The sequence below is a fragment of the Mixophyes fleayi genome, chromosome 5 (assembly GCF_038048845.1).
Source record: "Mixophyes fleayi isolate aMixFle1 chromosome 5, aMixFle1.hap1, whole genome shotgun sequence".
NCBI classification, from domain to species: Eukaryota; Metazoa; Chordata; class Amphibia; order Anura; family Limnodynastidae; genus Mixophyes; species Mixophyes fleayi.
Genome location: NC_134406.1, coordinates 252,897,443 through 252,923,674, shown reverse-complemented (window position 1 = coordinate 252,923,674; position 26,232 = coordinate 252,897,443). Strand labels below are relative to the sequence as shown.

The window sequence follows — 26,232 nt, the reverse complement described above, 5'->3', positions numbered from 1 at the left end:
CTCAGCGCTCGTGTGTAGATCCACACAGCACATTTCTGCATAGCAAGTCTGCCTAGCTGTCAATCAATGCTTGATCAGTTACAGAAACGCCTGCCTGCTAAGATTGCAACCTTCCGATGAGTGAATTAGAGCGCGATGGACATATTTAGTATAAACACAATTATTCCATGTATATTAGACAGCTCAGTAATACACCACCTTTGCTATACACTATAGTAATGTCATGTATTGGCTCAATTTGATCTTTAACACTGCTGCAACTGCATTTAATTTGTATGTATTCCAGTACAATAGGTATTGTACATTGACTATCCAGCCACACACTCAGCTTGACCCATTGTATATTAAAGCACAAGCAGTAGAAAGGAAACAATGGTAAATAGCTGTGCACTTGGATCAAAGAGATCAAATACCGCATGTCTGTTTTTTACTTAATATATGCATGTCCATACTGCATATGAGCACCAGAAATGTGTATACATTTTACACTTATGGGGCCTGAGTCATTAAGGAGAGGAAAGCATAAAGAAGGAGTAACATTTGCACCTGGGCAAAACCATGTTGCATTGGAGGGGGAGGTAAATTTAAAATGTGGGAGAATATTTATAGTTGGGGTAGGGCATGTCCTAGATCAACTTTAAATTTCAGTGTAGTAATAAAGCTATTAAGTATTTGTGTGCTAGGTGAAAAAACAGCCAGTATTTAACTTATGTGCAAAATAATAAACTAATTTGCACCCCTTGTATTGTAAAATGGTTTGTCCCAGAGAACATTTACTCCTTTTTTGCCTTAATGACTCAGGCCCATGATGTTTTCCTGCTTACATTCAGAACACAAATATGTCATACTTGCCCAGACCCTGCAAAATTCTGAAATTCACGGCATTGAATAGCGGGGGGCGGGGCTTAATCACATCATTAAGCCCTGTCCCCCACTATTCAATACCGAGAATTTTTGTATTTTATGGTAGGGGTGGGGGTTATAGTGATGTAATGACATCATCACGCCCCCTCCTACCCTCTGTCACATGATCTGTACTCCAATCTCCTGGAGTATAGATTTAAAAAGGTGGCAAGTATGAAATATGTCGAATTCAACATGAGCTTCTGTATGAACATTATTGGGTATGGATGCGTTATAAGTCATAGTTTCCGTGGCATAATGTTTGAAACATGACTATTTACTTCTTTATGAACAGTTAGTTATATAGCACCTACATATCACTACATATAACATAGCACTTTAAAAGAGAGTTTTTAATTATTCACATCAGTTTCTGCTCCTGAGGAGCTTACAATCTATATTGCCACCCACATGGACACACATACACTAGGGTTAATTTAATCAAAAGCCAGTTAATCTACCTACATAAACTGTCGGGATCATTGCAGGGAAAAAATAACATTCTTAAAATGCTTCCTTCTATTCATAACTAGAGATGTGCACCGGCCACTTTTGGTGTCTCGTGTTTTGTGTTTTGGATTCGGATTTGCTTGAGGTTTTGGGTTTGGATTTGTTTCGCAAAACACCTGACGAAAGGTTTTGGTTCGGATTTAAGGTTTTGGATTCGGATTTATTTTGAAAAAAACACATAAAGTGTTAAAATCAAGTTTTTTGGTTTATTTTCACTCCTACGCTATTATTAACCTCAATAACATTCAATAACAATCATTTCCACTAATTCCCAGTCTATTCTGCAGAATTAGTGAACTTTGTAATATTGCAGTACCAATGGACTTATACTGCAGGATTGTTTTTGGATATTTTTTATTTTTTTTTAAAAATTTTCATGCTGTGCTGTTATTTCCCCAGCACAGCACGAGATATAGCAGGGCAGAGGACCACCTAACACAACCTCCCTCTACCCTGATCAATGCCCGAGTGAAGAAGGCGGCGGCTAGCGGGGAATTTATAGGATCCGAGTATCGCGAGATCCGACAGCGGGATTATGACTCAGAGCCTCGGTTTCAGTTTTGCAATTGGCGGGAATACCCGGATCTGTCTCGGATCCGGCTCGGATCGGCAACGTTCGGGTGGGCTCGGATTTCAGATATCCGAGCCCGCTCATCTCTATTCATAAGTGGCCTTATCCTACACCAACACAAGCCAAAACATTTGACCACTCAATAGATCCCAAGTGTATTTTACCACAAGCTACCACAAGTTTTAAAGATTAATCCCTGGAAAAATGTGACATTTCAATACGACCAACTGCAAAGTACCACATCTCTATATGTTGGGTTTAAAGAGCAAGTAACAACACTGTGTGGTATTAATATATAAGAAAGGCTGCTTATAACTGAGCTAAATAGTATAATTTAAACAAATTGAGTCGTTCTTTAACTGATCAGTCAGAGAGTAAATGGCAGCTTTTTAAGGATGTTCCGTAGAACCAACCTGTGTGGATTGGTGGGTTCAGTCACATGGGCAGGGCCAGTGACGTCACAGAAGCTGAAATGACAGCAGTCCCAGATTTTTTACCTATATCAGATGTCATTAAGGCACTAACACTCATTTTACCTTGCATTTAGGTGCAAAATGTGCAATATAGCAATAAATCAGACTCTTCCTTTCATTATCGAACTTGCACTAGACAGATAAAGACTAATTGCTGATTGGTTAAAGTGGTTTGGTGTATTTTAAATAAATAAGTAAATGAGCCATATTGTCCTAAAACATATGAGTATGTGGGAAGAAATTCAACTGCCTGTAATGAAGAAGTAATGTTTCACCATGTAAAGCTGGGTACACACTACAGAATTTTCCACCAACTTTTTATGCCGATTGATTTTACATGCGATCGATGGTCCAATCGCTCGGTCCATGGACTGCATACACACTAGCCTTCTTTTAGACTATAAAGGGAAGAGCGGACGTCCCTTTAGCAACTTTTTACGGCCATGTTGTCATGAGCAATGATTGTAATTTTGCACACACTGAAGCAACATTTGCAGGACATGTAACGATATACCAAAGACATTAGCATAAATGGGCAGAGCTTTCCCTATAGTTAACATCCAAAACCGCATAATAAGAGAAGGCAGCACTGTAAAGCTCCACGAATATTTTAAAGAAATGAAAGGAAATATAACCAACATCAAGAAAAAAAATGAAAAACCTTGATAATACCTATGTTGACATGTATATGCTGTTTGCATCTGTTGTGCCACAAACCAGTAGCACACTTTAAGTGTAATACTATTTTTTTTCACTTGTCATATTCTACAATACAATTTTTTGTACTTTTTTTTACCTGCAATAAAACTGTTGCATCAACACTGTGTGATTTATTCTGGGCATTTTACAAATATTAGTTAATAAAGGTAAATATGACTTTATAGTTGAATAGTTTATAAAGGTTAAATGTGAATAGATTGCCAACATAGATGCAAAGGGTAATAACACATGTGCTTTATACACGTGTAATGGTCTGCAGCCAGACAGGTGCAATACACATCTATATAAAACACAAGTCTGTGATGTGCGGATACCGCACCACGTGGGACTGGTACAGACATCACAAATTTACATACACACGCCCCCCAGGTCGAGGAAGTATCGGAGGATTGTCGTGAATCGGTCAGAAGTTTATACACACTACACAATGGAAAGGAGATTGGAACGAAAATATTGAACGGTACGACCAACCAAATGCGGCGACAATCATCCATTTGGGCAGACTTTCGACCATCGTGTCACTACACACACTGACCCGACTTTCGAACGAACGGTCCTATGTCGGCTGGTTGAGCAGATTATTGGACAAAAACCATGTAGTGTGTACCCAGCTTAACAGAGCTACAGTGGAAAGCATAGTTGCCAACATTATAAAATCATTTTCATGGATCCTTTGCAGCTAATTCATGGTTATCAGAAAAATTTAAATTTGAAGTAGTCCTTTATAATTAAGTATTCCCTATAATAAATATTTTCTGTTTTTATTTATTTTGTTTAGAGTATTTACAAGTATTATTTTGAGGGTAACAAACATCTTTTTGTCATCTTATTACATATTTGATATTCATTGATTATTATATGACATTACATTCAATTTTAAAGTCAATTTATTCCATACCTCCTAAACTTTAGTATCTGGCATCCGAACAGGGGGCGTGGTCATGTCACAATGGGGGCGTGGCCACTACCCCAGAGGGAACATACTCAGGTTAATTAAGGGGCAAGGCCAAGTTGATTAAGTGACACTCCCAGTATTAACCCCTTACAAGCTTTTCAGCCAGAACTAGCTCTCAGCTGATCAGGACTTCCTGTAGAGAAAGTAAGGGCGGGGGTTGAATGCAGCTACAGACCCTGTATCCTGGATCTGGACCCCACCCAATCCTTACCCATAACCCACCTGGCTTCAATTTAAGAACAATGTACAACAATACCATTACAATATCAACAATACACAGCTTTACAATGGGCAACACATAGTAAAAAAAAGTCTCCTATATATAGGTATGGCTATTCAGGCTATTAATTCACTAACAAATGATGATATCGGTGAGGCAAAGTTCCTTCTGTCTCAGTGATGTCACCATTGCAGTAATTTGATAGGATGACCCCCATTGTGTATTAGACAGGTCAACCTTTATGTTTACATATCTAAAAAGATTTATATTTTTTGCAAGATCCCATTTTAGCAGCCAAGGAGTTAACCAAGGTGTTCCCCAGCTGTGAGGAGTGTAAATGGCATTGCCCCATTTGTACAATAATGTTGTCTTTAATATTGTCGATTATTTGAGATGGAGACACATTGATTTTCTGCTGATTGGACCTGTGACACTGATTGCTTTTGTTTTCCTTGGCATTGCGGTTCTGTTGCATGCAGTGCAGAGAAATCAATACCCAGGAAATGGGATTCTGCAGATATCTGATTTGGTCCACAAAGTCTACATTTTATACATAAAAAATGAATACAATGGATAGGGGTATCACAAACCCGTTTAGGACACAAAATATGTGTTTCAGAAATAATTATTTACATGGAACTTCATAGACAACACGAGAAATGTATTAAGTTATTAATTCCACATGCATTGGCTAGTACATAACAAGATAAATGGCCTCCTATATTGATGCAAATGGCATCCTGATGCACAATTCTTTAAAGGGCAAGTAAACCCACCATTTGGCGTTAATATATAATAAAGGTTGAGTATAAATAAGCTGTATAACACACCTGAAATATTTTAAGTATTTCTGCTTATTTAATTAAGTCTACCATGCCATGTTGAGGGGGGAGGGGCACTTTTCTAGAACAAGCAGACAGTGACTGACAGCTGCAAGACTTGCTCCTCAGAAATGCACTCTGCTAATTGGTGGATTGATACACAGGGGCGGGGCCAATGAGGTAATGGAAGCTCAACAGAATGTAGTATCAGCTTGTTGTCCAATATCAGATTCCTTTACAGCAGTGTTTCCAAAACTCGGTCCTCAGGGACCCCTAACAGTGCATGTTTTCCATATCTCCTTACTGGAGACCAGGTGCATTCATTACTGACTGATACATTGTAACAGATCCACAGGTGGTGTAATTATAACGTGTCAGTCAGTAATGAATACACCTGTGCTCCAGTAAGGAGATATGGAAAACATGCACTGTTAGGGGTCCCCGAGGACCGAGTTTGGGAATCATTGCATTAGGGCTTTTATGCTGTATTAAAGATGTGTGAGTTGACTTCAGTAGGGGTGAGGGTGGTTTAAGTTATTAAACATACATTTTTAATAGTGCTGCGGTGGCATATCATGGTAACACTGATTTATGTGTTTTACCTTCATGCTTCATAAATGAAAATAAAAATTTTAGGGTATACTGCTGCTAAAGAATATATCACCACGAGAATTATTTATATATATATATATATATATATATATAAATCAATTAGCCTGCAATCAACGCCTGCATTATTGGAAGAGCTCATCAGTGAAGAAGAAGAACTTGGACATAGACATGTGCTCTGTGCGGTATTAGTCAAAATGCAAATATAATATGTAGCAACAATTGAAGTATCATTTGTATTAAAAAAAACTATTATTTATTCGTAGCGATTAGCACAATACTATAAACTTGTTTTTATTTGAATATGTTTATAAGCAAATACGAAATATGTTCCAATTTTCTGTTGTGACGGTGGAAGTGTACCGGTTTATCATTTATGGCCAACTATGTAGTAAAATCTCTTTATTGAATGCAATTTGCACTAAAGATTTGTTTACCTGGACTTTATAACTTTATATGTAAAGAAGAGAAGTATTTAGCAAGCAGGAAAATGATATTGTATCAAAGTAACCATGTCATGGTGGAGATTATAACACACTACGATCCGCTAAGATTGATCCGCACATTACGCGTTTATATATAATCTCCCCAGCTGCAAAGAGTCACTGGAAGGTTTTGAAAATGTTGGCATCTATATCATCCTATGTCGCACATTACTGTACCAGTCCCTCCTATACACTCCATCACACTGCAATAGACTCTTCTATGCCATCCATCATACTTCATCAGCCACCAGTGCCACCCATTGGCCTCAGCAATACGGATCACCCGGGAACCATGAATACTCAAGCATAACGTTATAACGGGCTATTACAGTGATCACAACCACAAGAGTTCTGTGACATGAAGGAGAGTGTCTCTGATTGTTAACAGCACTGTGCATGGAAGATCTCCTTGTTGGAACCACATGCATGGCAAGACCGCTATCAGTCTTACAATGCTCTTGGGGAGGGCAGCATAATATTATCACCAGGCTTGTGTGTTAGCAATTGTATCTTTGATCTAACTCCGTTGTGGATAGGAGTTACCATACATAGGCAGCTTTGAAACTAAGAGCCTGCGCTGTTTATTCTATCTATATTTGCTTGTATAATATTATCACCAGTTTGTATTTTTTGTTGCCATAATGACCAGGAAATATCCAGATCTGCCATACTGTACTAATAAGCAAATGACATTCCCTGTATACTTGATCTGTAGCCTCATTCCTCTGAATGGCCAGGACTTTGAACATTTTTATGATATAAACGCCATTGGACATATCGGGCCTCATTCCCACGTGTCTGGCTGAGCCCATCGCCAGCCATTAGGATAAAGAATCTTGGTTCATTTTTCCTCGCACTTCCAAGGAAAGATGAGTGAAGATTCCAGCCACAACATCGTCGCGAGGTGTCTCCGTGGACGTTCCAGAAACACCTCGCACTGAACTGAATCTCCCTCTAAGAGTTAGGAGCATATCCAGCTATGGGGGGCAAATTTGCTCCTGGATAAATGCTGCGCTGCAACGGAAACTAATGTCTGCTGGATGCAGCACACAAACGGGTGGCATTATTTTTACACTATGATTTAGGTTTGTGCAAGGACACCCCCCTCCCAACTTTAAATCTGTCCACATAAATTAAATTTAACCCCCCAGTAGTGCAACATGGTTTAGCCAAGGTACAAAAAAGTAGTTTTTAAGCACACAAAGGAGTTACACAGAATTCTAAACAGCATTTGATTCTGTTACAGTGTTTGGTGTCGTACACAGTGGATGTTTGGCAACAGTATTTCATGAGACATTTAGGTGCTGTCTCATATGTAAGCACTTTGCACTAACCACAGTATTCATTCGTTCAACACTGAGACCATTAGAGCAACCATCACTGCAGCAGTAGTACCCAGAGGCAGGATTCCTTGCATCAGAATTTGCAATGTGTGGTGTGAAGAGGAGGAATCTGCATTTATAGACACAGTTCTCCTATCTGGGAAGATTTGGGCTCATACTAAAGTAATGGCCACCAACTATTTTCATGTGGAATCGATGCCGGGGGCTTTGTTTAGAGTTAGGAGCAAAGAAAAATGTGCATCTCGGCAAAATCATGTTGCTCTGCGGAGGGGGAGTCGGGCACATTTAACATATGCGGACAGATTTAGCATTGGGAGCTGGGATGTCCTAGCCCAACTCCTACTTGCTGTGTAGAAATAAAGTTGTCCAGGATTTGTGTGCTACATGCACAAGCAGTCAGTATATTCCCTGCATGCAAAAAAATTAAATGAATTTGCACCCCTTGCATTGCAACATGGATTGTCCAGGATCACATTTGCACCTTTATTTTGCAATGCTCTAACTAAGGCTCAATGTGAGTCATTTGGATGCTTCATCGGAAGTATTTACACCATATCTCCCAACATTTTGATACGCGGCATCGGGGCAGGGCGTGGCCGTGCCATGATGGGACGTGGACACTTTAAGATGGGGCGTGGCCATGTCGAGATGAGGGCCACACCACCGTCATTGCCGTACTCACTGCACCCATTCACCGCTGCCATGCAGGACAGGAAGCGGGATTGGATAGGGACCTAATGGAAGACATCAATAAAATGGCATTAAAATAACAGGTAATAAGCACAGGAGACTTCAATGTACCGGAAGTGGACTGGAGGGGGCCTTCTGCAAATATTACCAGAAATAGGACCACTCTTAATTCCATAGATGATAGATGGTACAGCTCCAACCCCTTCACCTGCCAAGGGAGTCCACTCTCAGAGAACCAAAAGTAGACTTAGTACTGACAAATGTTGAGAACAAAGGATCCAGAGACCATCAAGCAGTATGGTCCCCTATACAGAGAGAGACTGACTCACACCATATGAAAACACATTGGGCCTGATTCATTAAGGAAAATAAGGCAAAAAAAGGAGTAACTTTACACCTTGGCAAAACCATGTTGCAATATGAGGGGTAAAAATTAGTTTTTTATTTTGCACTTAATAAAATTACTGGCTGTTATTTCATGTACGACACAAATACGGAATAGCCTTATTTTTACACTGACATTTAAAGATGATCTAGGACATGCCCTACCCAAATCTTTCCCTACAATTTTAAATTTACTTCCCCTCCAACGAAACATGGTTTTGCCAAGGTGCAAAGCTACTCCTTATTTTTGCTTTACTTTCCTTAATGAATCAGGCCCATTGTGTTAGGTTTTAGGAGGGCTGACGTTGAGAAGATGGGAAACTATGTTACTCATTCTTTGGCAGGAGACACTTGAATGCGGTGCAGGAACTCTAATAAGTATAATATTAAAAACAACCCACCATCTCTATCAAACAGGTTAGAAAAAGCATAAGGAAAAGACGATTTGTTTCTTAAGAGAGGTAACAAGCATTATAAAACCCAAAAAGATGAGTTCTAGGAAATATAAGAAGACTCAGAGGAATGAAGGCAGACATATACCTTGCTAGGTAGGAGAAGACCAAACCTCACGCTGGGGGGAAGATGGCAAAATGGAGACAAGGCCTTTATTAGGTATAGAAGCGAAAGAAGAAATTTAAAAGATGGAATAGTAAGACTAAAGACAGAGGGAGACAAGGGTACACAAATCATCTTAATATTTATTTTTGCTCAGTATTCGTAGTAAGAAAATTGACACAAAGGAGGTAGACTACTTACAAGAGTGGAGAGCAACAGGCAGCCCACTGACAGCCAGCGAGTGGCATTTGAGGGGAATTTGGGGAGCAAGTGGGGAGGTCTGAGCGGCATGCAGTGGGCTGGTGGAGAGGTCTGAGTGCCATGTGGTGGGCTGGTGGAGAGGTCTGAGTGCCATGTGGTGGGCTGGTGGAGAGGTCTAAGTGGACTGGTGGAGAGGTCTGAGTGGCATGCAGTGGGCTGGTGGAGAGGTCTGAGTGCCATGTGGTGAACTGGTGGAAAAGTCTAAGTTGACTGGTGGAGAGGTCTGAGTGGCATGTAGTGGGCTGGTGGAGAGGTCTGAGTATGCTGGTGGAGAGGTCTGAGTGGCATGTAGTGAGCTGGTGGAGAGGTTTGAGTGGCATGTAGTGGGCTGGTGGAGAGGTCTGTGTGGGCTGGTGGAGAGGTCTGAGTGGGCTGGTGGAGAGGTCTGAGTGGCATGTAGTGAGCTGGTGGAGAGGTTTGAGTGGCATGTAGTGGGCTGGTGGAAAGGTCTGGGTGGCATGTAGTGGGCTGGTGGAGAGGTCTGAGTGGCATGTGGTGGGCTGGTGGAGAGGTCTAAGTGGACTGGTGGAGAGGTCTGAGTGGCATGCAGTGGGCTGGTGGAGAGGTCTGAGTGCCATGTGGTGGGCTGGTGGAGAGGTCTGAGTGCCATGTGGTGGGCTGGTGGAGAGGTCTAAGTGGACTGGTGGAGAGGTCTGAGTGGCATGCAGTGGGCTGTGGAGAGGTTTGAGTGCCATGTGGTGAACTGGTGGAAAAGTCTAAGTGGACTGGTGGAGAGGTCTGAGTGGCATGTAGTGGGCTGGTGGAGAGGTCTGAGTATGCTGGTGGAGAGGTCTGAGTGGCATGTAGTGAGCTGGTGGAGAGGTTTGAGTGGCATGTAGTGGGCTGGTGGAGAGGTCTGTGTGGGCTGGTGGAGAGGTCTGATTGGGCTGGTGGAGAGGTCTGAGTGGCATGTAGTGAGCTGGTGGAGAGGTTTGAGTGGCATGTAGTGGGCTGGTGGAGAGGTCTGAGTGGGCTGGTGGAGAGTTCTGAGTGGCATGTAGTGAGCTGGTGGAGATCTTTGAGTGGCATGTAGTGGGCTGGTGGAGAGGTCTGAGTGGCATGTAGTGGGCTGGTGGAAAGGTCTGGGTGGCATGTAGTGGGCTGGTGGAGAGGTCTGAGTGGCATGTAGTGGGCTGGTGCAGAGGTCTGAGTGGCATGTAGTGGGCTGGTGGAGAGGTCTGAGTGGGTTGGTGGAGAGGTCTGAGTGGCATGTAGTGAGTTGGTGGAGAGGCTTGAGTGGCATGTGGTGGAGGTTTGAGTGACATGTAGTGGGTTGGTGGAGAGGTCTGAGTGGCATGTAGTGGACTAGTGGAGAGGTCTAAGCGGCATGCAGTGGGCTGGTGGAGAGATCTGAGTGGCATGTAGTGGACTAGTGGAGAAGTCTAAATTGGCTGGTGGAGAGTTCTGACTGGCATGTAGTGAGCTGGTGGAGAGGTTTGAGTGACATGTAGTGGGTTGGTGGAGAGGTCTGAGTGGCATGTAGTGGGCTGGTGGAGAGGTCTGAGTGGCATGTAGGGGGCTGGTGGAGAGGTCTGAGTGGCATGTAGTGGGCAGGTGGAGAGGTTTGAGTGGCATGTGGTGGAGTTTTGTAGCAAGTTGGGTTAGGAGTGCTTGTGAGAGACATTTCATGTTAAGTGGGAAGGTCTAAGTGGTATGTGGTGGAATTTTGAAGCAAGTGAGCATGTGGGGGCATTTTGGGATGAGTGATTTTTTAATTATTGATATTAAAGGTTATGTTAGGCCCTTTTGAAGGCCAGAGGACCACACATGCAGCCCTTGCAATACAACTGGTTGCCCATCACTGACTTACAGAGTAGACGATCCTAAGCTGAAAGTGGACAAGTCAATGGGCAAGATGTGAGCCTAAAGTCATGCTGGGAGCACAAGTAATATAATTATTCAACCAGTCACTATTAACAAGAGTTTTACCAGAGGGCGAGAAAAGAGTGGATGTAGACTTGCTGTATAAAAGTGGAAGCAAGGAAGAGGATGCGACTACAGACCGGGGGGTAAATGTATCAAGCTGCGAGCTTCCTGCGGGTTTGCCAAGTGAAGATGTTGCCTATAACAACCAATCAGATTCTAGTTATCATTTCTAAAGCACATTCTGCAAAATGATAGCTAGAACCAGATTGGTTGCTATAGGCAACATCTACACTTTACAAACTGCCGGAAACACGCAGGTTGATAGATTAACACCCAGGAGTCTGACATCAGTAGTTCAGAATTTTATGGAAACACTGTTAACAGGCAATAGATCAAGGTGGATCAGTAGATGTTACATATATAAATTTTAGTAAATCTGACACTGTTCTGTACCGAAGAGTACTGTACAGTCCAGTACAGGCCAGTCAGATGCTCGGTTCATAGGAAGAGGAATTAGCAGACAGAGAGATGGCCACTATGTAGGTCATTGGTGAGAACACATGTAGCATACTGTGTAGGTGTATTGCCTATATCACAAAACTTATCAAGAAAGACCTTAATATTTATGGATGGCCGTAGTGAAAGGAGAGAGGGGACATGATAGAAGCTTTCAAGTATATCAAGGGTTCTAACAAGGTATAGGAGGGAAACTTTCTTTAGGGAAAGACAAGTATTAGAACAAGAAGACATGCACTAAAACTAGAGAGTACTAGATGTAGGAGAAATCTGAGGAAAATTAGTCCACCAAAGGGGTAGTAGATAGATAGAATAGACTCCCATCAGCGGTGGTAGAGGCTAATACAATAGGGGATAACATGCATAGGACAGACACAAGGCTATTCTATATCTGAAAAACCCAAGGATCTAGTAGTGTCTGAGGTTATCAGGGATATAAAAATGGGCCAAATGGTTCTTTTCTGTCAAATCCTATGCTTTCTATACACAATACATAGATATTAGAAGACTACTACTAAAGACGTATTTCCAAATTCCAAAGTATTTCCAAATTCCAAGGACATATATAGTAAGGAGATATTTACACATATCAGTCAGTTTGCATTCCTACGGAAACAAAAGTCACAAAGTCACTAATCTCCAATTACCACAATACTAGAATATGGATGATGAATGCACACATGGTCAGGTGGAGGTCATCATCCAACTGCATTTTTAGGCAGTCTAAAATTACATCATGGAAGGAGGCTGACAACAGCTTAGGGCCTACTCATGCAGTCATTACAGACTTACACTTAAAGCTCAATACATTCCTCAGTTTAAATCTGCCGATCCACTGATTTTTCACTATTCACCAAGGCAGAGCAAGGCAGAGCAAAGTTGTGGCAAAATTTTACAAGAATCGAATTTCACGGGCGATACAATTGCAAAGTTTACCTTTTTATTCTGTGCAAGGCCATTGTATTTGTAAATTAATGTTTTTTTTTTATATTTTGCATTGTGTTATTAAATAGACAAAATATAGTAAATGATTACACTATTTTTGACTTATTTACCAAATTGTGCAATATAAAAATAAATAAATGTATAATAAAACTGCACAAGAAAGTTAGATTTGTTTCACGTAGAGGTGTGCTTGACACTACAATCTTCCAGGACCAGTTGATAAGAGCCTCACATCCATACTCTGTGTACCTTCCACTATCTGGCTTTCAGTCTGTGACTTACAATTCACCTATTCCCATCATGACGCTGTCCCTGTCAGATACAGCCATAACTTTACCAAAACAATCCCACAAGATCTGCACACTCATCTCCTGAACACTTTGTGCTGCTGAGAAACTTCTGATGGTCTGATTGGCTACACAGATCTCCACCCACATCCAAACAGGGTACACACAATGAGCAAGAAATCTAGAATAACTTAAGAGTGTTCACATCTTATCCAAACACAAATTAATCACTAGCAGCAGCAAAATAAAGTAGTCATAGAAAGGTCTGACAGGTTAACTGGTAGGAACTTTGCAAATTGGGAAATAGGAATTACCTGGTATGTTTTGTAAAATATGATAATAAAATATATCGTCACCAGTCCCTATTTTCCAGACACAGACCCAAGTTTTGAAGATTTGGTGACCTATTCTCAGGGCTTTATAACTTTATAATGCATTTAAGATAGACATTTAAAACGTAAAAAAACAAACAAAAATAAAAGCACTCAAGTTTAGCAAAACTATTACAATGAGAAATGGGTTTGAAGGTCTATCGAGACAGTGCAGTGCTTCTATGTACTATACCTACGTATTATGCATATTATGTAATGTATTATTATAGCTATATGCTCAGCAGCCATGTGTCCCTGGAAATTATTATAAATTGTTGGCAAAAGTATAAGTAAATAAGAGTCATTTACCAAAGTGCTAAACTAAAGTTTTGTTTTGTGGGACGAGATATTTCAATGATAACAGAGGTGTGTTTATGGTGGCATACACTGGTTTGCAGACAGCCTTGCTTTATACACTTCGTTGGAGGTCGTGGAAGCCAGACCCTGGTCTATACTTTCAATAAACACCTTTCACACCTTCCAGCTATAGTTTATATCTGAAATGATTTTTTTTAAGCGCATCTTCTATCAATGTATTAATAATATTCAAATGTGCCGTAAGGACAGTGCCAATTTTCCCTGCCACGATTAATTTAAGACATGAATCAGGCTGCAGTATAGGAGAAAAATGGAAAAGTCAGCGGTCCTAAAGTAGCAGTAAACTGGACCTTGCAGTGACGTCTTTCCACAATGCGCATTTCCAGCTGGGTCATCACCGTTTCAGAACCCAGAAGGTGAGACAGCTCTTTGTTACTTGCAAGGCTTTCACTTCCACATATTCTAAGGTTTAATTCATACCTCCCATCTGTCAAGAGTTTGAAGGGACATCCTGATTCATGTGCTGCAAAAATGGGCGGAGCTTAACAGAAAAGTGAGCAGAGTTTTACCTAAATGTGCCCATTTGTGGACGGGACTTATTTTGTCCCGCTTTCGGGATTCTAAATGTTGGGAGGTATGAATTACCTTTTGTTGCTTTTATTTGTTCATACTTTTCTTTTTATAAGAAATTTAAATTATATGGAGAATGTTTATGAAAGCTGTTCACAGGTAACTATAGAGAAGAAGGTGTTGCCCATAGCAACCTATCGGATTCAGTGTCATTTTTCTAGTAGAATGTAGAGAATGAAAGGTAATGTCCGATTGGTTGATATCGGCATTCGGCAAATCCACATCTTCTATACAATTATCTATAGAGCAGTTTTAATAAATGCTCCTCAATGGATTTCATAATAAATTGAACTCTCCACTACTTTAACAGAGCCAAAAATACTTTTTGGAGATATTCTGAGAACGCTCAACTTTTATGTTTGACTCATAAACCCTTAACTTGGGCAGTGAAACATAATGATTTGACAATGGCTAAGGTTTTAAGGAATTTTAAGGAATAAAAAGTCATTTGTGGAACACTCATTTCAAAAGCTGCAAATACTCCTGTTAGTTAAAAGGCAAAGCAAAGCGTTATTAACAAACATGTAAAGCACAGATAACAGCAAAGTCATGCAAAATGCAGGCAACACACAGGGATCTCATGAAAGCACAAAAGCCGTCTGCACCACATATGCCTCAATGTTGTGTACTAAACATCAGCTTAATACACAAACTGTGCCTCTCCCGGAGGCCTCTCAGCCCTCGCCCCAGAATAGTGTTGTATAATAGCCTTATAAGAGAATAAATACTGTCACTTAAGTGGCCTATTAGTAAACAGGACAAGAAAATCTTGGAGAGTCCTCTAACATAAAAATGTTTAAAATATAACTGCAAATCTGTAGTCTGCATAAATATTTGGATCGCTTTTACTGTGATTAAACGGTAGATATCATCTGTTTTCTTTCATATACTATTTTTCATTGTCTTGAGGGTGATAAAAAAAAATATGTTGACATTTTTGGATTGATTTTTTGAGTCTGTGTTAATCCTTTCCTCACGTCCTCTCTCTGCTTATGTGTGGGGCCTGACTGATATAATCACCACGTCCTTCAATATTCTCCAGCTGCATTACCACATTATGCTAAAAAATATTATTGTTATGTGTTGAAAGCCACTCGATTTCCATTTCATTGGTATACTGCTGACTTACCTGTATTGGGATTGGCCTCACAAAACGTGAGAAAACTCACGGAATTGTCGTTGGTGGCCCTTACGACAATTCCTTCAAGGAGTATATACACATCATCATCACCATTTATTTATATAGCGCCACTAATTCCGCAGCGACATGGGACGTTTAATACCCACTAGCAGATCACAGTCATCTGATGACCGGATTTTCGGGAAATCTCGAATGTCAACCGATTCGCTCTGACTAGGTGTAGAACAGAACTGATGCTCATTTTGGGCCAAAACATCACAATGATTTGAGAACAAATCATTGAGATTGGCCAATTTGGCCAATCACATAGGTGTCCAACTTCAAAAGATCCAGCCATTGTTTGCACTGGGCAGGGTCTATTTTTTTTGAGTTAACCTTAGGCCTGTTTGTATTAGCATCGGGCATGTTGGTAAATACACAATCGGTTGTTGATGGATTATTATCAGGCGTTATTGTTGGTTTGGGTCCTTCTGAAACAACCAAAGAGGCCTCTACACCACTGAGCAGCATCTTTAGTACCAATAGCTCTGTTTATACAGATCTAAATAATTTCTGCCAGGGTTCCATTCTAAGATTGTAGACAGTTTAACAGTAATATTCCCAGGTGATTTTCTATGTAAATAAGAGACTCCCTGTACCCAACAGAACATGTTGCTAGTGTACAATATACACATACACACTGTACATATTCTATAACATTAAATAAAATATGTGTTAGGGTTCTATGGAACGTTAAAGTGCTTCTTTCCACTTAATATAAAAGTATATTGTTTAATTTATAAATAGGGAACCTCAAAAAGTTTGGCCTAAAAGGCTTAGTTACAATCATTGTGTATAGTACAAATGTTGCCTTTAGTGAATGGACTACACTATAACTGAATCACCTGTGCAGCTTGTATTTTTCATTTTTGCCTTGATTTTGTCAGTTTCTGTGACTTTGAAAACAAATCATAAACAGTTTTAAGTCAGTGATGCTAAAATATATCTACATCTATGTCATTCGCATGCACGTTGTGTTGTTAGTCTCTGTGCCCTGTTGTGTAGAGTCAGCATGTACCACAACTGACGGTCACCATAAAACCATATTTGCCAACCCTTGTCAAGCTAATTCTGGGAGATCCCAGGCAGGGGTGCGTGGTTGGAGGGCGGGGCGCGGTAATTCGCAACATTTTGGCTCTGCCCCCGCGACAAAATGCCGTTTTTGTCGCGGGGTGGGGCCAAAATGACGCGATTCACAGCGAATCGCGTAATTTTGAGGAGCATGTTGCATATGCAGGATATTTGCCTGCTCTCCCGGGAGCCCAGGAGACCTACCCAAATTTCGGGAGTCTCCCGGACATTCCGGGAGAGTTGGCAAGTATGCATAAGACACTTTATACACATAGAAAAAAAATAATAATAATGGGAGTAGATGGATTTTGGGGGTCTAATTAGCACTCGCACCTTAGACTTTCCAGCTGTGTCTAGACTACAGCTGCCCTTGTGCTAATCCAAGTGTTGTCTATGTATAAATGGACTCAGATTCTAGTTATCATCTATCTAGTGCATGCTAGAAAATGATAGCTAGAATCTGATTGGTTGCTATGGGCAACACCTCCACTGTTCTTTTTAGAACGTTTGATAAATCTAGTCAGTGAAGACCTGGAAGCTGCAGAGTAGATGTCATTTGCAGCCTCTGAACAGACAGTTGTAGGGCTCACTCCACACAACAAAGAACAGGACACTTCTAGTACTGAATGAACCTGCTTTTACCTACACGTTCTACAAACAGATGGTCAGACCTTGTTTATATTGTTAGACTTTGTATGCTCCCTATTATAACAACACTAACAGATGCTAATACCTTTTTATAAATGACAAAAAAGATGCATTAGCTGGAAACTGCCTCTCTGTGCTCATCAGGTCCAGTTCTTTAAATAGATAGGACTGAGCACACTCCCTTAGTTCATTCCCTGTTGAGCAGTTGAACAGCCTTAAGAGGTTCAAAATATGGTGTTTATTTATAAACATGCCTAAGGCAGACGGTTCAGATCATAGCTGTCACAGCTTCTGCTGACAATATACTTTTATTCTCTGTAACTGAACTCTGACAACGAACTTTATTTAGAACGATATCTGCGCAAAGAACACAGTGTTTTAACATGTACTTATCGTGCCCTATCGTGCTGTGTTCTTTAACAATTAATGTTACTAAGATGGACATTTCTTTACTGAAACACATATGTTTTACCTCTACAATAAAAAATGTTTGGCCAGTGAATGTGAAAAATATAGAGGTTTTCCCATCTACTGCTTCTTTAGTCCCTGAATGCACAGAACTTAATTCCTATTTTATCTTATTTTTTTAAATAAAAGCATAATTAAAATACAAAATGTTGTCCCTTTTGTCCGAGTTATTCACTTAATCCGATGGTCTGCAGTTATTATGATGGGTTTGGTATGGCTTTAAGAGGTACATTTATCGAGCTGCGAGTTTCCAGTGGGTTTGAAAAGTAGAGAAGTTGCCTATAGCAACCAATCAGATACTAGTTATCATTTATTTAGTACATTCTACAAAATGACAGCTAGAATCTGATTGGTTGCTATAGGCAACATCTCCACTTTTCAAACCCGCCGGAAACTCGTAGCTTGTCTTTCTTTCCTACATGTATTTGTGAATCCAAAAGAAAAGAAGCAAAAAAACAATAAATATCTAAGAAGGTAAAAAAGATCTAAAAAGCATCACATACTAACCCTGTAGTATGCACAAACGCTACAAAGGTTGTACTTAATCTAGGCAAAGCAGCTTACTTACTTATCAGGCTCCTTTTCAGTTTGCTGCTTTGGCTGTGGCAGTAGAACGTTATTAACCAGTTCAGTTATCCCACTAAAGGCAAACCACCTGTTTGAATAAGCAAATAATGCAACTTTATAACCATAAGAACAAGCGACAGACCCAAAAACGTTGTCTTTCCCCCATCACTACAGACAGGCAGGAAAAGAAAAAAAAAAGCTAGCAGCCAATGAGAGAATGGCAGCTGCAATACTCAGCCAGCACAAGAGGTAAAAAGAAACACAGGTCTTACATTGAAAACTAGTCCACAAGCAGGCAGGAGAAAACTACATCCAGCTAATGTGGATGGGGTAAGAAAGCTGCATGGAGCCGTCTTACAAGCCAATCAGAAAGCACATGACACACCGGATGCAGCCTATTAGGTTACTTGTTTCACCTAACACCATCAAAGTTGCAAAAAAGCATAACACAGCAAAACAAACAAACAAAAAAAAAAAGAAAAAGAGTCAAACAAAAAAAAAATTCAAGCCTACTGCACTGTGAAGATTGTTACTTACTGTGAGAGTTGGGGTTTTTGTTCTTCTTTGACCCTAAAAAGATAAGTTTGCACAGCTGAGTGCACCATACGGCAAAACATCCCAACTAGGACGAAACAGCGTGCGTGCTTCATTTTATCAACATCAACGCTCAGGAAAAATTGTTATAAGTAATATTTAAGAATGGGGGGGGGGGGGAAAGTAGCAAATAACCAGAAATGGCAAATAAATAAATAAATAAAGCATTTTTTTTTACTTAGATGTATAAGAAAAAAAACAAAAACATAGGACTGCCCGTGAATTAAAATATCTTCTAGAAAATAAACCTTGTGTATGTGCAGACACGTGCTATTGATGTGCTGTGTGCCACTGTGCTAAGGTCATTGGGAATGCAACCATAGTACAGCCAAAGTAAACAGAACATTCCTAGTAGACGATGAACGGATCAAAGATGTAATAAAAAAACTTGTCTGCTACATCCATGCTCTGTCCAACATTCCTATAAAGGCCTGTGTGCACTGTGGTTGCGTTCTCTACAAGGACCAGTGATAGCTTCTCTGAATTGTTCCGTAACATAAAGGAATGGAGGTAAAAAGCATAAATGTTGTTATTCATCCCAATGTATTGAATTTGGTCATGCCATGTTCCTTGGACAACTTTACAGCATTTTGTGGCTTCTAATGCTGCTTGTCTGAACAGCAGATTGGTGCAGGCATTGGGATTTCCAGAGCAGTTTGCTCACGTCTCTTTCCCTCATTCAATAAATGAATGACAAATAAAATTTAAATTTAAGCTAGTCACACGCTACAAACAGGTAATTCAGCACAACCACCAAACAACTGCCAATAATACTGCCTGCGTGAAAACCAAAAATGACACACATAGTGGATTACAAAAGGGGCACAATATTTTCTGTGGGGATAACTACACAGACTGATTGATTCTTCTTATATTTGGAATAGACAGGCTGCATCTGGGCCCATACGGTAAAAAATGCTAAAACGCCATCACAGTTAGAACTTGCAACCAGACAACAGTTGACTAGGGAAGAATTACTTTATTATCCAATAAATAAACAAATTATAGGCTTTACAAATAAATAGTATTTTTTTACGATTATATTATTCTTTGCCTATCTAATTCCAGCAATGCAGATCATTCAATAAATGGCCTTTGCTGATAAATATCTATTCATATTTACTAATATTTCTATAGTTCATTTATAACTCAAATATTTGTTGACCACTGGACATTTTGATAACAATTTGTTACAGTCCTCTTAAAAGAAACTTGCTCAATGAACATGTAAACAAATCATTTGATGCTGTTAAAGATTACAAACATTAATAACAGCACATGCACACAGATATGCCTTTTCCGATAAAGATTTACACAAAATTCACATTTTAGATATGCAGAGGGTAGCACTGGGTGGGAAGGGGGGGGGGGGGCATTCTGAATTTTACTCTCACTTTAAGGAAAGCAAACAGGTTCTGACCCCTTAGTGTAAAACATCTAAAAGTATAATAGAAACACAGAAACAACAACAGAAAAAGTACAACAGCTGTGTATCGGTATGTGCAGAGGGTAAGTGCTGCTACTAAGTAACCTTTTGGTAGTAATCAGAGATATTGCTGTAACACAGACATGTCAATCAAAGTAACAATTCTTTACTGTAATCCCCTGTCTGACTTGATAAAACTACCCGACTATACAAAGCCATCACTGACGGTACTATCAGAGGCACTGTGTTCCCCAAGAGGTAGATATAATTGGAGATTGTGTTCTTTTGAGAAAGTCTCTTTAATTTAGCTCCATTGGAATATGATATCTTGCTACAGGCGGGTTCATAGGTAGCTCCCTATTGGCTGTGGCAATATTAGAAATTCGGGAGCAGGAAAACTTCCAGCTGTGATACAATGCAGAAGGAGTATGCAAGGAGGATGTAAAGACATACACAGTAGTATAATTGGCTGCTGACTAAAATGGACTCTAGTGCCTGTGTGCGTGTTAGGGAATTTAGACTGTAAGCTCCAATAGGACAGGGACTGATGTAAGTGATACATTCTTCGTACAGTGTTGGGTAATATGGTGGCACAATATAAATAAATAATAATACAAATATAAAGAGTATCTTAAGGCTGTGGATGGCTTGTTTTCTTAGCTTGCTATTGCTTTTTTTAGGAATAAATGTTCCTACCTTTGTTTTACAGGCTATTACCTATGAATTACTCAAAAAAAAAAACCCGAAAAAAACCCCCGTTTTTAAAATGAACTATAAAACCCTAAAAATTAAATTTTTCACATATGAAGCAACAAAGTATGTCCCCTATTAAAATGTGAAGTGAGATGGTAATATGTACAGATCGTAGATCCTAGACACCAACTTATATATACTACAGCCCCTTAGGCGGTGGCTGAAAGGTTACTAATAAAATGACCAAATCACAATGTATAACTGCAAACTGAGGACAGACTGTGTTACCTAGAAGACTAGAAGCCAGTCACTATGCCCAACATTCCTTTCTGCATTCTAAAGTGAGTCAAGAATGTTTCATCCTACCAAATCTATTTTTAAAGATGTCACCTTTCAAAACAGGTGTGAGTCAAATAGCCTGCTGGAGAGATTTAATTGGATATCCGTTTTAGACTACTCCATTCACTATTAGCTGACCTCCCATTTTACAAATACTGCTAAAAATCCTGCAATATCCTCAATTTTTACCGAAAGGTTTGAGCCAATTTGCGCTGTGAACTTCATTTCCTGCAACCTGCCAATTTTACAAAAAAAAATATTAAGCCAGGTGGTAACAGGTGGCTCTGAAAGCTTTCATCTGCTCATTCCTGCTTTATGTCCTATCGGTTCTTGTCTATAGTTTATGCCCCATCAGCCCCAGCTCTCATTCTTTACTTTATGTCTCGCTGAGCTTAACTCGCAGCCCCAGCTCTTATTAAAGAAGGAATGGGGCAGCGGGTGAAGCTCAGTGTCTTATAAAACTGAGAATAAGACAGAACCTGATCTTACTCCTTACACAAGGCAGCCAACTTCACCATCACGCAACCTTCTCCGCACAGCGCAGGGAGGTCACACAGCGCCAGCCGCAGGTCAGAGGAGGAGGGAGGAGCAGTCTGCACCACATGATCTCCCGCCTTCCTGCGTCGTGGGAAAGAGATGTGAGATTTCTTCATTAAATGAAGGTAAGGATAGAGGAATCTATGTCATGTGGCACATTAAAAGCAAAAATCACAACAGTCCGACGGATGGATGGAAACCTCTCTGCAGAATTGGGTTGTTCCTGTCCCAGAATTGCAAACTCTGGTCACCAAGAAGCCACATTACATTGTCTGATATTTTTGTTGTAGCTTCTAACACGTATTTATCGTACATTAAAATGACTGCCGGCGTGTTACTACAGATTGGTGTCTTCATTTCATTAAATGTATTGTTTTTATTTATTAAGGATAATGTGTGGCCCATTTGGAAGGTTAGAAAATAGTATCATTGCTTTAACACATCCACAAATGTCATTGTATCTTTCCTATTGTAGGTTTCCCATTGCAATCTGTTTTCTTTTAAAATTGGTACATACTGAACTTAGTAAAGCTGGGTACACACTACAGAATTTTCCACCAACTTTTAATGCTGATCGATTTTACATGCGATCGATTTTACATGCGATCGATGTTCCGATCGCTCGGTCCATGGACTGCATACACACTAGCCTTGTTCAGGACTATAAAGGGAAGAGCGGAAGTCCCTTTAGCGACTTTTTACAGCCATGTTGTCATGAGCAATGACTGTAATCTCGTACTCACTGTTGTGGATCAGTCGGAAGTTTATACACACTACACAACGGAAACGAGATTGGAACGAAAATATTAAACGGTACGACCAACCAAATGAGGCGACAATCGTCCATTTGGGCAGACATTCGACCATTGTGTCACTGCACACACTGACCCGACTTTTGAACGAGCGGTCGTATGTCGGCTGATTTAGCCGATTATTGGATGAAAACAGTGTAGTGTGTTACATAGTTGCCTACTCTCCTGGAATATCTGGAAGACTCCCTAGACAGCAGGGCACTTGCTCACTCAAATGGGTGGGGGCGGGGCATAGTGATGTGCTTCCCAGCGAATCGCATCATCCTGGACCCTCCCCCTGCTATAATTGATTGAAAATGGTGTCATTTAGCAGAGGGGGCAGTGGAAAGAACGACTTCGTACTATGACCAAATTCACTGCTAGTTCACAGGGTACATATGTATTCCAGAGAAAGTAATTAAAAGAAAAGTACATTTTTCTTCACTGGAATTACAATAATTGCTAAGTAAATAGAATAACAAATGCATCATAATCCCACTGAAGATTGTGAACAAATATCTGTTTCTTTATCTACATCATTGTGTTTCTCAGCCGAACAAACAGGTTTTGTAGAGTTTATTTGCTAAACTATCTAGGCCACCACCCTGTTTATTTGACAATATCATTACGAGCTGGACATAAAGTCCACTTTAGATGACAAAAGGCTCCGGAATAATCCACAAAATCGACTCACATTACAGCCTTTGATTTCTCAGCTTCCAAAATTAGCTTCATGCTCTGATTCTATATTTAAAAGCAGCGGAGTGAAAGTAGGGATTGATTGCCGTTATCTGGTCTAGCCAAATTTGGCAGGGCTCAGGTTTAAATTTGGAATTATATTTATATAGTGTGAAAGCACTGTTAATACAGCTGTAAAATGACAAACACAGAGAATCTAGTACAGGGTTAGGAAACCCATTCCTCTCCATCGGCTCCAAAACTACAATGTCTACAGCAGCTAATGGGCCAGGACCCACCTCTGACTTAAATACCTCTTGTAAAGCCATGTTAAACGCCATTATTGATTATTGATACAAACTGATTATCCACTTTACTAGTTAAAAAAAGTTGAAATAAATCAATAATAACGTGCTCCAGACCTACCCTGGTCAGCGTAGTGCTGAATTCACTAAGAGATTCAGCCCCTCAAAAAAATGACAGCAAGCTCCCTGGCAGCCAAAGCCCACCGGAGTATGCCGAGCCACACATTTAAGTAATAGTAAATAAACAAACCAACACCATTCACTAATACATGTATACAATAACTTAATTGATACAATGTAGTTTATTCATAGCCCATGATGGGTCTCTACCCAGCTACTTAATCACAGCGGTTTTCTCATGCTTAAGCCAATCAGAGACAAGCCACACTGGCCTTTTCGTTTGTTTCGTATTATAGGCTGTGATTGGTTGAGCTGTGCAAGAGATCGTTCCCGATTGGCTGCCCAGCAATTAACCAGCTGGGATCACCGGAGATTGATTAATTTTGCGTTGCGTGCTTCTCAGGAGCAGTCCACTCCTTACATAATGTTTATTTTATTTGTCCTTACAGCGCTACAAGGGCTTGCTCTATAGTTTCACAGTTTTACCTCGGTACTGAATGGCCAAGGGCACCAGGGGTAGCCTAGTGCTAGTCAGCACTGGGCTGGTACCCTCTAGGTGAGGGAGTCTGATCATGGTTTTTGGACCCTCCCTAGAGGGCTAAGTGGGCTGGGCTGTTAGACAATGGGAGGGAATTTCTGTCCCCTCTTTTATTTAGTTATTTATATTATAATGTGCTGACCAATGAGATAACTTAAACAATATACACCTGTCACAACCATGTCTTTTGATTTTAAACTTTTCAGCAGTCTGTCATGTGGATTGTGACACCACCGTTTGCTAAATGGGTCACTTTTGTATCCCGGCAAAGTCTCCAAAACGCAAGTGAAGTTTGAGACTTTGTGGGTTTGATTCATGTGGTTTGATGTGTGGTTTTGCCTGTAGTCAATCGCACGGTTTACAAATTGCACAACAAACCAGATGAAAACCTGCAGTTTAATACATTTACCCCTTGGACTTGGCATCCTGATTTTATACAGACATGGGACTCACTGGTGAATACTAATACCGTTATAATTTACATAAGGGGGTCATTATAACATACTTTACTTTTACATATATCAATGCTATTCTAATAGGTATTATATTGGGCTAACAAACTTACAATAGAATACATAAAATGATTTTACTAAGCCACAAGCACCACAAAACACTATAATGAAAGCTCAACTGGGCAGAGAAACTAACTTGAACAACGTTAAGTGCAGCGCAGCATAAAAGTGTATGCGCTATGTAAAACGCGACAAAACAATAACAATTGAACAGGAGTCATATAGGTATAGCCTGCTCATTCATACACTTTAATGGGCAGCACGGTGGCTTAGTGGTTAGCACTTCTGCCTCATAGCGCTGGGGTCAAGAGTTCAGTTCCCAACCAAGGCCTTATCTGTGTGGAGTTTGTATGTTCTCCCTGTGTTTGCGTGGGTTTCCTCTGGGTGCTCCGGTTTCTTCCCTCACTCCAAAAGCATACTAATAAGTTAATTGGCTGCTATTAAATTGACCTTAGTTTGTCTGTGTGTGTGTTAGGGAATTTAGACTGTAAGCTCCATTGGGGCAGGGACTGACGTGAGTGAGTTCACTGTACAGCGCTGCAGAATTAGTGGCACTATATAAAGAAATAAATGATGATGATATTTTGATCAAAACATTTAAGCCTGCATCCCAGCGTCTAGGGTATTTCATTGTATACAGGCCCAAATGTCTAATGCCACCTGACAGCCATTGGCTGTAAAACCAATGACATTGACCTGGATTGAATTCAGGGTTTATATGATTGGGATTATGGGACATAGGGCGGAGCTAGCATGAAAACTTATTAGTCCAGTCTAATAGTGCAGACATAACAAAACCGTTAGGTAGCTTCAAACTGCTTTAGGCCAAAGATGACAATGTAACCAGAGAAGTTAGGAGAGAGATACGTTCTGCCTCGATAGATGTCCGCATCTATGAGGACTTAGGAGCATTCCATTGCACACATTCAATAGAATACAAAGCTTTACTCTTGGGGTTTTTTTCCCCTCACATCAGTTATGCTTACTGTAACATCGCTATCATTTAACCTGTATTCCATTGCCTCAGTGATGTAAGATAGAGAGTCACCACGCACTCAAGCAAGGTATGGTCCAAACAACATGCTGGGCTGATTTATGAGTATATACACATCACTTTTTCATATCATTTAGCTCAATAAAATACAAACTTTAATATGTGTAACCCCAGTCAACAATGTCATCAATGCAGCCTGGGACTGGGCTGTCAGAGTGGAGAGGGGCAGAGGAGAGTGGCAGTTAAGCGAAAGGAGTACGGAGAGGCTTTTGGCAGAAGAAACAAATTGAACTGGTCAGCGGAGAGATAAAGACAGGAGAGGCAAGGGGGTGATTGTG

The 26,232-nt window shown here is 40.3% G+C and overlaps 1 protein-coding gene across 22 annotated transcripts in view; it reads right to left on the bottom strand.

Annotated features, from left to right (window-relative positions):
* Nucleotides 1-26,232, bottom strand: part of RIMS2 (regulating synaptic membrane exocytosis 2) — a 506,258-nt gene that overhangs the window by 432,892 nt on the left and 47,134 nt on the right. For 18 of the 22 annotated variants that reach the window (XM_075213921.1, XM_075213923.1, XM_075213924.1 and 15 more), the window contains exons 2-3: nucleotides 18,905-18,937; nucleotides 18,369-18,455 (exon numbers count right to left, since the gene is read on the bottom strand). The exons of 3 other annotated variants lie outside the window; for them this stretch is intronic. In XM_075213921.1, coding sequence (XP_075070022.1) covers nucleotides 18,369-18,455; nucleotides 18,905-18,937 — 120 coding nt within the window. The remainder of the gene's footprint in view (nucleotides 1-18,368; nucleotides 18,456-18,904; nucleotides 18,938-26,232) is intronic. One more of the 22 variants, XM_075213928.1, reaches the window with a different exon arrangement.